This window comes from Dreissena polymorpha, chromosome 1 (assembly GCF_020536995.1).
Source record: "Dreissena polymorpha isolate Duluth1 chromosome 1, UMN_Dpol_1.0, whole genome shotgun sequence".
NCBI lineage: Eukaryota > Metazoa > Mollusca > Bivalvia > Myida > Dreissenidae > Dreissena > Dreissena polymorpha.
In genome coordinates, this window is record NC_068355.1 from 93,328,661 (window position 1) to 93,343,990 (window position 15,330).

The 15,330-nt window shown below is 34.7% G+C and overlaps 3 protein-coding genes across 8 annotated transcripts in view; 2 read left to right on the forward strand and 1 right to left on the reverse strand.

Annotated features, from left to right (window-relative positions):
* LOC127841010 (DNA-directed RNA polymerase II subunit RPB11-a-like) overlaps window positions 1–4,636 on the reverse strand; it is a 492,318-nt gene extending 487,682 nt beyond the window's left edge. For both annotated transcript variants that reach the window (XR_008030668.1, XM_052369506.1), the window contains exon 1: window positions 4,506–4,636. Coding sequence is in view for 1 of the 2 variants with exons in the window: in XM_052369506.1 (XP_052225466.1) it covers window positions 4,506–4,558 (53 nt within the window). In the remaining variant the exon portion in view is untranslated. The remainder of the gene's footprint in view (window positions 1–4,505) is intronic.
* A 241-nt stretch (window positions 4,637–4,877) lies between these two features.
* Window positions 4,878–8,145, forward strand: LOC127841046 (uncharacterized). The gene is made up of 3 exons (XM_052369563.1): window positions 4,878–5,044; window positions 5,456–6,616; window positions 7,087–8,145. Exons 1-3 carry the CDS (start codon window positions 4,983–4,985, stop codon window positions 7,274–7,276), a joined length of 1,413 nt encoding a protein of 470 aa, XP_052225523.1. The 5' UTR covers window positions 4,878–4,982; the 3' UTR covers window positions 7,277–8,145.
* A 736-nt stretch (window positions 8,146–8,881) lies between these two features.
* LOC127841054 (intraflagellar transport protein 22 homolog) overlaps window positions 8,882–15,330 on the forward strand; it is a 219,312-nt gene continuing 212,863 nt past the window's right edge. For 2 of the 5 annotated variants that reach the window (XM_052369601.1, XM_052369607.1), the window contains exons 1-2: window positions 8,882–9,026; window positions 15,045–15,127. In XM_052369601.1, coding sequence (XP_052225561.1) covers window positions 8,988–9,026; window positions 15,045–15,127 — 122 coding nt within the window. In that variant the 5' untranslated portion in view covers window positions 8,882–8,987. Of the gene's footprint in view, window positions 9,027–10,658; window positions 10,857–15,044; window positions 15,128–15,330 lie in introns of those variants that run through there. The other 3 variants (XM_052369585.1, XM_052369596.1, XM_052369576.1) reach the window with 2 other exon arrangements.

The window sequence follows — 15,330 nt, forward strand, 5'->3', positions numbered from 1 at the left end:
GCTTTAGCCTACTGAGCTATTCCGCCGAGTACACACTCTTGACGTATTTTATACCTTATATAAGCAATCTTCGTAGTTTCACAAAATTTAACGACAAAAACAGAACTCTCCAAATTATTCAATCGTTTCGCGTTGCAACGCTTTATAATTTTTAGGTTTTAAAATCGTCAAAAGATGCATATAATGGCTATATTAGAGCATGGTTAATGTTCAGTATTACTGTTTCCTCACAAATATCATAACTAAAACGAAAACTTACGAATCTGAAACAACTTTTTTCAATTTTGTCAATTTACCAAAGCGTGAAAAGATCCCTTTAATGGGTATTTATAAGCATTTATAGACAGTGTTCCTCACCAAAATCAAGGAAATATTACTTGTTATTCATTTGTGTAATGGTATACAATAATTTCATGGTAGAATATTTGAGAACAACATTACAAACGAAATCTTGTCAGCTGAAATTGTTAATATGGTTATGGAAATAACCGATCTTCGGTTTCCGAAAAACAATGTGTCGCGGTTTCCGCAAAATACGATGGTTGCACCCAAAGATATTGGTGTTTCTGACCATTATTGGTTGATAAATTTATGATTGTGATTCTCATTTGATACATATATGATTTCAAGGCTGATAAACTTGAAATATGCAAGCAATTTTGTCGTTTGGCATATGTCTGTCGATACATCTGTACAATCTGTAATTTCCGTAAACACTTGTTAAATTGTAGCAGACACAATTTAAATAAAAATTCTTATGTTTTACACAAATATTCCAGGGCTTTCCTTAGACCTCAAATCTCAAGAGTCAAGGACTCTTGGGACCATATTTTTAAGAGTCAAAATCAAACTTCTGAGAGTCCTAATAATAACGCAGGGGAGTCAATGATTTTTTGCAATTTAAGCAAATTACTGAGATATAATATATAACAAGAGTGCCAAACTGTCACAAGATACGCCCGTTATATGGCTTTTGACAACATGCTAACTTTACCATGACCCATTTTTGAACTTGACCTACATATCATCTAGACACAACTTCTGGCCAAAGATGGTGAAGATCTGATGAAAACTACTTCAATTAGAGAGCGGACACCATGCTAAATGCTTGAAATGCACTAAGTGACACTGTGATCTAGTTTTTGACCCAGCATGACCCATATTCGAACTTGACCTAGATATTGTCTAGATACAACTTCTGACCAAGTTTGGTGAAGATCGGATAAAAACTATTTGAATTAGAGAGCGGAAACTGCTGTGGACGCCACCCGCACGCCCGCCCGCCCGCCGCCAAAGTGAAACTATAATACGTTGAATTAGAGTCCGGACAAAGTGGCGCCGTTGAAAATGCACTAATTGACCCTATGACCTAGTTCTTGACCCGACATGACCCATATTCGAACTTGACCTAGATATCAACTAGATGCAACTACTGACCAAGTTTGGTAAAGATCGGATGAATACAATTTGAATAAGAGTCCGGACAAAGTGGCGCTGTTGAAAATGGACTAATTGACCCTATGACCTAGTTTTTTACCTGGCATGACCCATATTCGAACTTGGCCTAGATATCAACTAGATGCAACTACTGACCAAGTTTGGTGAAGATAAGATTTATACAATTTGAATTAGAGTCCGGACAAAGTAAAATGCACTAATTGACCCTTTGACCTAGTTTTTGACCCAGCATGACCCATATTCGGACTTGACCTAGATATCAACTAGATGCAACTACTGACCAAGTTTGGTGAAGATCGGATGAATACAATTTGAATTAGAGTCCGGACAAAGTGGCGCCGTTGAAAATGCACTAATTGACCCTATGACCTAGTTTTTGACCCGGCATGACCCATATTCGAACTTGGCCTATATATCAACTAGATGCAACTGCTGACCAAGTTTGGTGAATATCGGATGAATACAATTTGAAATAGAGTCCGGACAAAGTGGCAAGATTTATACAATTTGAATTAGAGTCCGGACAAAGTAAAATGCACTAATTGACCCTTTGACCTAGTTTTTGACCCAGCATGACCCATATTCGGACTTGACCTAGATATCAACTAGATGCAACTACTGACCAAGTTTGGTGAAGATCGGATGAATACAATTTGAATTAGAGTCCGGACAAAGTGGCGCCGTTGAAAATGCACTAATTGACCCTATGACCTAGTTTTTGACCCGGCATGACCCATATTCGAACTTGGCCTATATATCAACTAGATGCAACTGCTGACCAAGTTTGGTGAAGATCGGATGAATACAATTTGAAATAGAGTCCGGACAAAGTGGCCCCTTTGAAAATGCACTTATTGACCCTATGACCTAGTTTTTGACCCGGCATGACCCATATTCGAACTTGGCCTAGATATCAACTAGATGCAACTGCTGACCAAGTTTGGTGAAGATCGGATGAATACAATTTGAATTAGAGTCCGGACAAAGTGATGCCTTCCGCCCGCCGCCCGCCGCCCGCCCGCCAAGGGGTTTCACATAATACGTCCCGTATTTTATACGGGCGTATAAAAAGCAACAAATAAAAAGATACATGTGTGTTAACATTTATTTCTTACATTTTACTGTCACTACAACACTATGCATTTAAACACAATATTTCAATGATTAATTAATACAAAACATGTATTCTAATACAACATTAACTTCATGTATACAGCAGAGTAATATGTCATATGTTCTTCTTTCGCACGTTTGGGGGTGTTAGGAGCACTGTCATTTAGATCTAAAGTACGCTTTGTCGTTGGCGTCTTACACACACTTTCAGAGTTACTACCGATTCCGAATTCGAAAAGGTTTCTCTGCGACATTTTCCGAATGTACAAGCACAATTACACTTTGCACAATTACACTTTATCCAATAACTTTGTTTGACCGTTTCGCGTGGCTATTAAATTAAGAATGAAATACAAAATGTGAAAAAAACACATTTCCGCTGGCTATCACAAAAAAAAAAACAACATACGGGTGGTACCTAAACACAATAGCCTATATAAATCGGTAAACTATAAAAGGAAATTATTTCTACTCGCCGATAAAGGTGCCTCCGTATTTAATCCCATCAAAAATTCCGAAGCCCTTAAATTATTTCATGTGCCATCTTCACTGAAGACGTGCGACAAACACGCCGTTTTCTATGCCTTCTCAAACGGTCAATTATTACGCCTACATGTATTTTGTAATCAATTAGCTCATGCAAAAATTGTCACTTTGCCACAAGGCCAGTTGTATTGGTTCTATAGTTATTTTTAGCAACTTTGATACAAAGCGTGTAATTTGACGTTGTAGACAGTACATATGCCAGCATAACTTTCACGCGTCTTTGAACTGAGCAATCATGAAGTGAAACAGTGATGGGTGCATTCAGCTTTGGAAATACATTCTGCCATACTCTGGAAATATCTCAAAATATGCTTTACGGTGTTATGTGGATATGGATGTTATTATTTTATATTGAATATTATTAAAACTGACTCGGATGAGTCCATTCTGTTTTGGTGGGTTTATAGTTCTTCTTAAATGCTCTGAGCTTTTATGAGTACATACGTACAGCTCAGAGGGTCAATAGCTGGGAGTTGAAATATTGCAACTAGGTGGGTTTAATACACGTCTTTTCCGCTAACAGCTAATAACAAACGCTATGATAAATAATGGAAAGTTAATACACGCGTCATCGAACCAGCAGTGTTTTAATTGGTCAATACTAGATTTCTTAATTAACCAAACTCCGCCTACTGGGTGGACTTGTGCTTCGATGATTGGAAACGGGCGTTAACGATTAGCGTGTACTAAATGAGATACTCCGCCCGAGCCAATTATCGCTTAGTCTTAACATCTTTTGATCTCGTTGACGCAAGTCGGTATATTCCCCCGGGTCAAATGTGACGCATGACGTTATTTTCTCAAGAGTCAAAAAGGGGTCTTCTGTAATTTTCAAGCGTCAAAACCCGGGAGCTCGGGTCAAAGGAAAGCCCTGTATTCTAAAACTTTCTTGCTAAATAATAATACATGAATGATTTTAAAGTAATATTGCATTGTTTTCAGTCAGGAACACTGTCTATGACCGAGAAAAAAACAAAAACAAACTTTTTGGTTCACGATTTTTACTTTCTTAATAGCTTGCATGTGGCATGGCATTGAATGTTCCGCAAGATAAATATCTCAACTTTATTTATTGGATGATTTCACACTGTTTTATCCATTCAGAAAAGAGCTCTTAAACGTAATTTAGACCCATGTTAAGCGAGATAATAAAGTACCACTTTTTGTACACTGCCAATTTATGACATCACGAGTTGCCTCCCTTGTTGGTTCATGCTACTATATGTATTGATTAACATGTACTTCATTTCAAGGTGTGTGGCTTCAAAAACCATCCGAGTAAGTTCTGTCCGACTTCTATTCAAAGTTGAACGTTATTGAATAACACATGTTAATTCTTAATTAATAATACAAACTCCAAGTATAATACAAACAAAATAAATACAAACTTCTTTTCAGATTCAAATAACAAAAACGACTCAAAAGTTGATGGTGCATTCATTTTATTTTCACCACTTCTATTTGTTGTTGTTGTTGTTGTTGTTTTGCTGTTGAAAAATTATAACGACTACATATATCCTTGTCAGTTGATCGTTATACGAAATTAATCATGTTGTACCCTGATCAATTTTGCTGACTCGAGCTGGTAACTATTATCTCAGGATTGGAGAAATATTGCTTCTGTGAGGAATGATATAATAGAAAATAAGTCGATCGTTCGGTTATAATCGCTGTAAAAGAACGTTTCAGGTACGGTTATACTCAGTGCCCAATAACCGTGTTATCTTTGGAACACTATTTTATCAGTTGGATTGTCACCGATGAGTAATTTAATAATACTGATTACATATCAAAGTGAACGCTGTAAACTTATTTCGAAATACAATCCATTTAGTGGTTAATATGAGTTCAGATTAAAATTCAGGATGTATCTTTTTAAAATGTACGTTTTTGTAGTCTGTAATTTCTTTGCAGGCCATGTTCTGGGGTATGTAATATTAAAAGTTACGTTGAATGATTAATCGATTCGAAAGAACGAATATATGGGCTTTTGTTTGATATTTTCCTTTTTTTAAATGGAAAATGTAGGCAAACAAACTATTTTTATATACATTAATGCAGTCATTTGAAGCCCGACACCAACGTGATTGGAAGAAAGGCGGAAATAACTTTAATACATGTATGCGGTCAATCTACTTTAACAGTGGTAATACATTTATAGCCGCGGTCACAAAACTATACCTACACAGTTATAAAAATGCCTTTTACTGAGATGTCATGGTTTGATATACAAATTGAAACCCAACATGGGCGTTCCATTAACAAATGTTAGTCTTATCTGAACTATCGATACATATTTTCGTACAAATTATAATTCCCCCCAAACACTTCTTTTTAGAACGATCACTGACGAAAGACAACAGTTAGGGCACATACAAAAGTTCATAGCAAACGGTGGATTAAAGGATCCGGCAGATTCTGTACTGCAGAAGAGTCAAGGTAAACACGTGACTGGTATGAATGCTCCGGATCGCCACATTTCAACATTGGGTGACATACCTAACGAACAAAGGAACGAAAACAATTCAATAACATCAGCTTCTGGACTTGTCCGATTACCATCGGTAGAATTCAAACCCAAAAACGACAATTTAACAAGTTTGCATCTTGAGGAAGATATGGACGTACAAAATACACATTCAGTATCTGACTTTATGTCGACCACAAAAATATCGGTTTCCGACATAAGCTCAATTCCAATATCAAAGCACACAACACCTGCTTCGCATTTGGCATTATCTGAGAAAGAACAGAACGAACAAAGAAAACGATCGACATCAATCAACTTAATGAAAGACTCGTCTACTTTCGGCAGCATTTCAAATACCAACGAAACGTCTGACTCAACTCATCATTTAGCTGATTATACAAGAAAGCAAACTGCACTTAATCTGAGCGAATCCGATTCGCTTGCACTTCGTCCTGAAACAACGGTGACTATTGTGACAGTTCCATCAACATTCACTAAGAATGATGTAAAGCTAAACGAAATAAAATTTAACAGTGCTCAAACAAACGTTACTGAATTTAATTCTAATGATGTATCAACTTACAAAGCTCCCCTCAAATATTCATCAACGTTCATCAAAGACATTGAAAAACATCAAGAATTTGATAAAAGTTTCACTACGACAAGACAGGGAATGGCGCATTTATCGACAAAACCCACTGTGTCTGCAACGTTCGTTAAAGATGACTATATTGCAGAACATAACAGGTTAACTATTACATCGGCATCTACTACGTTAAAGTTATTTTACCGCACACTAACTACGACATATGATCTAGAAAAAACAAAAAAGGTCAACCCTTTATCATTCACTATGTCCCATATACATTCTCAAGGAAAACATACTGGTACTCAAGCAAATAATTTTCTATCGCATACGAGGATCAAACAATCGACTAACCGAGTAGAAACAGCACAGAGAAAAACAGACATTATGCTTCTGGGAACAGCATTAGACGAAAAAACAAACGACCCTTGCAGTTGCTCACGGTTTGTGTAATCTCACGTTTATCTCCAAATAATTAAGACAGAAGTGATAGTAATTATCTCTTCAACATATATGTCAGTTATGTTTATTATGCCTGTTTCATAATACACCTCCGTTTTAATCATACCTCAGTAACCAAAAATAGAGGACTTTTTATATGATTCACCATGAATTTATTTCCTCTGCCTGTCCACGGACTCAAACTTCCCCTTAATTTTCCATAATTATCAACAGACATTATTCAAACATATATTGTTCCTCATAATTTGAGGTTGTTCATGCCCAATTTATACGACGAATACGCATGACTAACATAGGTGCACGATGTTTGAAATATTCTTAAATAAGCTTAAGGCCTCAATAAGATTTGTTTGTAGAAAAAACAACAAGTTTTCGTGTTAATCATTCGTTCCGATAAGAAACATGTGTCTGAAAATGCTTGGTAGTAACACATGTCCTGTCTTTTTTTCAGTCTTTCTGACGGATTGTACACACAATCTGCCATAGTTGGATCAATCATAGGAGGTGTTTTAATTGGAATGACGTTTATGCTGGGAGTAACATATTTAAGAAATAAATGTCGGCGACATTTGTATGGAGATTATAGACGCGTGCCTATGGAATATGACTTTGAATTGAACCCAAGGTTTAAACCGCATTAGTGGCTTGTTCCATCTGTGATATATTGATTTCATACAAATAATATATAATATGTATGAGCACAAGCAGCATGCAACATGAACTAAATATATAACTCAATAAGTAAAAAAAGTGCCGATTTCAATGTGGAATTGTGTTTCCATTATTAGTATGCTTCCTTCGGATAGGCAGTTAGTTGTACCTTTTGCGGTCGGAAGACACCTTGTGATTTTGAAGTAAATATTAACATGACAATTATTTCTGCATGGTATGTTTAAAACGCGTTGGTATAGTGTAATCTGCATTGGTTATCTCTTAGGAACGGAAGGCGCCTATTGATTTTGAGGTCAACATGTCAAAGGTCAATGTCATAGGGGCTTGTATCATGATGCTTGTTTCAATAAAAATAATTAAGGATGTATTACTTTTATACAACGTAGTATGATCATTCACGATTAAGCTGTGTGATCTGTCTTGTTAAAAACATAATTGTGGCGCTTTCCTGTATATGTACTTAAATTGATACTTGTTTTCGTTTTATTTTAGTATACTTAATCGTGTTTGCATAAACATATGAGAACTAACATGAGTATTTAATTGAAATTTACTCTAATTTATTGTTAATTGACATACGTGGTTAGTAATAGTTTTTTTTTAAATAAAAAGTTATTTATGTAAATAACTCTGGTTCTAGATTTAAGGTTGAAGCTGCGTTCACCGATTTGGAGCCAGCAATTCATTGTTTTCGCGGGTTAAAGATGGTGTCCTCAGTTAAGTGTGTTTTGTGAACTTGTCTATAAAAACAGTGTTATGCCACATCGTTATGCAATTGGTATGTTTATTAAAGGATTGCATGGAGTAATAAAGTTTTCAACCTGCTGTTGCCGTTGAAGGTTTGCGTTGTGTATATTTGGTTGCTTATTAAAGTGCCAAGTCAGACCATTTCAGGTTGATATTTGGTCACTTGCCGTAAGGTCACTTGCTGTACATAATTTAATTATTTGAGATGAAAGGATGAAACCGTTTTATTTAAGGAATCGACAAATCAGAGACCAAAATCACAGAGGTTTGTAGCCTATGCTACAAGTAAAAACAATCTTGAAACGCACATCTAAACAAATTTCAAAATATGGAGGACTTGGGTGCAAGTTGGGGGAGGGATCGAATGGTTTAATGTTTAACACACATCTTATTGATAACAATTAATGGGCTTTAAATAAATACGGATACCGAAATAATAAGTAAATAAGGAAATATGTCTCCCAAAGAAACGAAATTAATGTCAGTTTTGAAGAACTCAAATCAATTATGTATGATGTTTGTAGTAATCCACTTGAAAGTTGCTTGGTTTAAGCAGAAACGTAGATAACGTACGTAGATATCTACGTCTAGGTTATAGTACAGCTTCATTCATTAAAATAGACATACTTTAGTGTTACAGTATATATGTAGCGATAGTAAACACAAGTACATATTTACTTCACCTGATTGATAGGCCTAACAAGCGGAAAAATATCTCGGCTGAACGAGTTTTTTAAGGCGCAAAACGATTCGAAATAGGACACCTCGGCGAAATAGAATTTCAAATGTTTAAGTATGTGCGAATAGGATTAACTGTTATGGTTGAACATAGCCGGTGCATGTAGTTGTTATTTAGCCTAAACCGGAAGTAGGCATATCGATGGACGCATTCCACGGTATTCTAGCTGCAACTAAGAATTGATTGATTAAAATATGTTTAAGGCAAAAATTCTCGTTCTTGGCCCTTGTGAGGTATTAAAATAATTTTTTACTGTAACCCAAAACCTTGGATTTACATCTGCTTATTATTTAATTAAAATTTATTCTTTCTAAATATTTATCATCTTTGGAACTTCTTCATCCTCTTGGCTCTTTTTGTAACAGATTTGCGCAAGTTTCCTTCAGCACCATATCATGTAAAACTGTCGGTACTCCTCATTAAACTTGCACATAGATTGCAGACGACTGCAAAAGTGTAAACACAACACCTTTATGTATTTGATTTATTTTAGAGAAAAGTCTTCGCTTTTTTCACAATTCTCAGAAAATGTTGCATTGAACAATCTATGCATGCACATCACAAAAATAGGTAAATTGACAATCTACACATGTTCAGTAAGTATACCCTGTCCTGACTGGATGCTAATTTTATCAAATCTTTTAAAAGAAACATATATGCCAATTATTTTTTTTTAACACATTGCAAACGTTTGTGTCTTTGCAATTCTTGATCACCTTTTCGTTTCCATGTTGCTCAAAAAAAGATTGACAGATAAAACAGAAACTAATTAAATTGTTAAAAGTATTTATAGAAAAGTTCAATTACTGTTTCAGTTTGTATAAATGTCTTCAGTGAATTGAATTTTCGAAGTTTTGTTAGCCTAATGCCTAGCACAATGGAGTACTCTTGTCTCGATACCAGGTAAACAAAGCGCATAGTTGCCGGTGTTTATGGAACTATCGGCTTTGCATTTTTAAACATGTTGTAAATAAATAATTTTGACTTGGATTTAATGGGAATAATGTAAATCTTTAAAGGCAAATTGTTTATTGCGGCATTGTTTGCATTAATTCAGAAATTCTTTTACTTGTTTCCTTAACAGTTCGATTCACTGTATAAATTGGTGGATACAACTATTCCATCAATCGGTAAAAAACTATTTAAGAAATGTTAAATTTATAAAGCTTTTGTTGCTAATACTAGAATGTATAGTTTACAATACTCTTTGTAAAAATATGTAACATCAGTGCCTTTACTTCCAATACAGCAGTTCTTTGTAAATAGACGAGTCTGAAGATTTTGTGCTGGCGCCTATTTGATAAAGGGTTAAAACTATTCAAAGGTGCTCAGTTTGGTGTTAGTTTATAATTATTTAAATTGTTAGTGTCTACAGGTGGATAATAAGGAGGAAATTGTGCCGTGTATATTGGGAGGTATTCAATGAATTACTGTTCTCCAGTAGAAAGAGAATTTGTAACAGTCTTATAAGTATGTATATGACTTGAGCAAGGTGACTTCTTGATAAGCAGTCAACAGGAACAAGAAGATTATAAGGAGTCTTTTTTCTGACGCCCAGGACCATTTGGGGTGGGACAGGGATGGTGCCCCCTCCCAGTGTTGATTTTTTTATGCTCCAGACATTCCCAAAAGTATTTTAAGTCCACAGGACATCCGGTCCGGTAGTCTTAGATAACTTGCAGGACCGGACTGGGATTCATAGGACCGAAATATTAATGTACAAACATATATATCGTATTTATATATTTGCGAAGTTAAGTGTTATGTCGTTCGGCAACAACTCAGATGCTCCATTAATACTACGTGTTGGTTGTTTTCCTAAGTCGATAAGTTGTATGGTTACATATTTGTTTTCTTAATTCCAGGGATGTCAATTGACCCAAATTTGAAATCCGGAAAATTAAGCTAGGGGTCTGGGACCGCAGGACCCCAACAGGGATTAAGGGCCGAGTCCCTATGGGGGAACTAATGACCGGAATTCAATGAAACTTTATGGGAAGCTTCACTACCAAGAGGAGATGTGCATATTATCAGCGGGTTCTTGTCGGATGATTTTTCACAGAGTAATGGCCCTTTGAAATTTTCCATATACTGTACATATAGTGCAATTCTTGTCCGGGCTATTTCTCAGCAACTAATGACCGGAGTTCAATGAAACTTTATGGGAAGCTTCACTACCAAGAGGAGATGTGCATATTATCAGCGGGCTCTGGTCGGATGATTTTTCACAGAGTTATGGTCCTTTGAAATTTTATATACAAAATTCTTGTCCCCCCAACTACTGTCCTTTTATCTGAATATATAGTGCAATATTGTGACAAAAAAACACTTTGGGGAGCATCACCCATCTCCGACGGTTTCTTGTTTTAAACAATTATTGTGTCAAATGAGATTATTTTGTGCATTATGACCCTTAAAGAAAACAGATATTAAGTGATTGATAACAATATATATTAACTTGTTTTAACAGTTTCCCTCAAATATACAAATAGTCACATAATCCTGACTAGATTGATTCCTCTATAGATCTGTATAAACCGGACAATGTCATACCACATTCTTAAAACTTTTTCTGTCTCTATCCATCACCAAATGGCAATTGTAACTATTTATTATTAACTGATCCACCAAATCAGTTTTTGACAGATGACACATGCTTGTTGGAATTTTTGGTGTTGACTTACAAACTTGACAAAAAACAACATTGAATCATGGTTCATTCTAATAACACAACATTCTTTAATCCAAAACAATCCAATTTGTTAAACACATGACAAGTGTAAATGTTGTTTTTTGAAGCTTATTTGAGGCTGAAATTCCCCTTGCTAGAAATATATCAACTGAAAATACACTTTTAATGTTGAGTTTAAATAAGCCATCAATAGTGGAATTAACTTTTTTTCAACATCATATTAAATACATTTTTAGCTCGGCATTTTCAACCCGAGGCATTGTCATTATTAAGCCAGCTCGTTGTTCGATGTCCGCCGTCTGCGTCGTGCTATAACCTTAACCTGGCTCTAAAATCAAAGTGCTTCCACCTACAACTTTGAAACTTCATATGTAGATGCACCTTGATCAGTTCTACACGCCACACCCATTTTGGGGTCACTAGGTCAAAGGTCAAGGTCACTGTGTTCATTTATTCATTTATTCAAAACTGCACCCATAGCCAAGCGTGGCACCTGTTATGCAGTGCTCTTGTTACCAATTGTATTTATTAATTTTGACGTATTATTAATTAAACACTCAGACAATGGCACATGTATTTATATATTTAAATCATATAAACTGCTTTTGCTACCATACTGGATGTTTAATTTGACTTAACAGATTCTTAAAAAATGAAACCATGTCCATGCGTGCATGAAGACAGTTTGGAAATACTGTCAAAATGATAAAAAGTACCGTCACATGTAGTCTATAAGTAGACTAAGTAAGAAAACTGCTTAGTATGCTAAGAGTATTGACAGAGTGTTACAAAAATATGTTCAGAAGAGTTTCATTAAAACAATCACCAAAATGATATACATTCCAACTTTGATGTCTTTGTCTAAAGTCACATACATTGTTAAAAGCCTTTTTGGAAAAAAGGAAGGATGTAAGAGGCAGTTTTTTGTTAATTCCTAAAATTGTCATCAATACTAGTGTCAGCCAAATTTAATTAAGCACTTGTAGCATACAATTTTATTGTATTTACATAAGAATTAGAAAATCCCATTGATGGCCTTTTGACAAAATAGTGACCAGCCAGCTGGAAGCCATAAATTGTATCTGGACAGAAGCCAAACTCTGATGTCCGCAGGCGCATCATGTCCGTATACAGTTGGAGAATCACCACGCTGCGTTGCTAGTCAGTTTTATGCCTCTATTTCTGCCTCTTTATGAATGTAAACCTTGGAACAAAAGTGCCCCTGATGTGGAGATCATATGGTTATTTGTAAACCTTGGGGGAAAAATTGTCCGGTTCGGGTTTCCCCAACTCACCACAGCCTGGAAACTTTTAAGTCGTTCTACCAACTTAGATAACCTGGTGGTTTGTTCTTACCCACTCAACTACTGTAAATATTTTCCTATGAATACAGGTTCTTGTCTCTATAATAAGAGCATGTGCATGTATGGTTTTATATTTACAATAATTTATTGTATTTTATAACAAATGAACTCAAGCATCAAATGTTTAGTAAAAAGACTTTTAGATGTATGTTGACAAACAACCTGATGCAAAACCCAAGCATGCAATAGGACATTTAACCTTTCAAACGACATGAGGGCTCATCTTGAAGATAATGTTAATGCTACTACTTGCACAGGTGGTGCATAGTTGATTTGACCGTATAAATCAAGAAATAGTGGTCTTGACTAGATATAAACCTAGTTGGAAATTATTTACTAAAATTATGAAACATTCATTCTTTCAAGGAAATATAAACAGTCTAGTATTAATAAATACTCCTTCTTACAAGAGAAGTCAGGCGTATAACTATTGGGAGATGGCATTTAAGATAACTGTATAGCTAACATCATTAAATAATGCTGTATAAAAAAGACAATAGGTTCTGCTTACATGTGTATGATACAAAGTCTTCAATATAAATGAACATTTATGCCATGGATAAAACAGGCAATCAGTTGTTTCCTCACGGAAATTGTGTAATTTCATAGTTTTATGAGGAAAAAACTTTGAAATTTTGCGGTAAAAGCAGAACACCTAATATTAATGAACAATTAATATTAATGAACAATTTGATAAATACATGTACATGTAGTTGTAATTTTCTAGAGATTTTAAGGCTACTAGTCATGTACGTAATTCCGGCCTGTACGTAAAAAATCAGCCACCTGTGTTTAATCAGTTTCATGATCTAAACACACATATTTTGATTATTTTCAGAACAATCAACTTGAAAACCAACCCAACTCTCAATATTTTGGAAATTAAAGAAGCATTAAAATGTCTCAAACATAACACAAAATATTTCTCACATGGGAAAAGTGACGTCATCATCCGTTGCGAAAATTATACTGATATAAGAAAAAATATATTTCATAAAATTATTATTATTTCTATCTGATAAACTTTAATTAAGGTATTTTCAATTAATTGAATAAAAACATACATTTAAAACATAAAAATCAGGACCTAAATATAAACTTTTAATATTTAAATTACCTCCCTTGATTAGAATATTAATGTTGTAAAATTAAATATAAGCGTTTACTAAAAATTGACACTAAAGTCAACTTTTTAAACAAAATGTTTTTACTTTGTTAGCGATGTAAGAATTTTTTTATAAAAACTAATAAAAATATTTTTTGTAAAATTTGCAGTTTCCCATTAACAGTGCTTGTTTTGATTTATTAAAATAGGTAGGGGGAGTAACTGGTATAATAATGTTTCATATATTTTAAGGTTCAAGTCGAAAATTTTGTTTGTGTAAACCTTTATAAATACTCTTAAAATGAGGACATTTGTCTAAAGATATTGCTTTGTAATTGTACCTGCAGATTAAAATGAGAAGTGGTCGATTTTTTAGGTGCAATTGCCCTACGAAAATTGATAGTTTATATGTCATTAATTTCTGTTCATAAAAGTAACATACACTGATCTAATTCTATTGAAATTTTCATGCTTGGTGAGTTGTGAACCCAGGATTATGTATGCGAAGTTTAGTTTCAACCAGTTGCCTTAAACAAAAGATTTTGTTAAAATAGTCCCAAAAGTGGCCGGAATTACGTACACGACCAGTATGTTGGTTTGCTTTTTATGTCCCCCACCACTATAGTGGGGTCATATTGTTTTTGTCCTGTCTGTTGGTCTGTCTGTTGGTTTGTGCCAACTTTACATTTTGCAATAACTTTTGCTATATTGAAGATAGCAACTTCATATTGGGCATGCATGTATATCTCATGGAGCTGCACATTTTCAGTGGTAAAAGGTCAAGGTCATCCTTCAAGGTCAAAGGTCAAAAAACTAAATCAAAGCGGCACAGAAGGGGACATAGTGTTTCTGACAAACACATTTCTTGTTTATATATGTCTTTACTTTAGTTTGAGAAACTGTTGCTAAATGTTAAATCATTCTCAGTTTGTCTATCTGTGGAAGATCAGAAAAAAGTATTGAGATGGTTAAAATCTCTAGAAAATTTAATATGAATATAAGCCGATCTTCTTTTATCCCAATATTGTGGAAAGGAATAAAACAAGTAACATTACCTTATAATGAAAAGATCCTTTATTTCTTTATGCAGAGTGGGAAATCAGCCCTCTCTAACTTTCTAGCAGATGCTACAGAAACAGCCAGTGGTGATTATCATCCAACTCAAGGTGTACGGTAGGTCATCATATTTTGTTCCCCCTGCTAAAATTCTTAGTCTTTAAAGAATTGTGTTTTTTTACCTTTCCAAAATATTTTTTGATAAAAAATTATCAATATTGTATTTAAAAAAATGAATGTTGAGAATATATTTGTTTTGTTTGAATATGTTGTGTTAATTTGACTGAAAGTGTTGTGATGTTATATAAATAATTTAGTCA

What these genes read in the sequence shown, in the direction of transcription:
- LOC127841046 (XM_052369563.1), top strand. Translation starts at nt 4,983, where the DNA reads ATGTATCTTTTTAAAATGTACGTTTTTGTAGTCTGTAATTTCTTTGCA. An exon ending in TTTGCAGGCCATGTTCTGGG is followed by an intron (nt 5,045 to 5,455) that starts GTATGTAATATT and finishes ACTTCTTTTTAG; the next exon opens with AACGATCACTGACGAAAGAC. An exon ending in GACCCTTGCAGTTGCTCACG is followed by an intron (nt 6,617 to 7,086) that starts GTTTGTGTAATC and finishes TCTTTTTTTCAG; the next exon opens with TCTTTCTGACGGATTGTACA.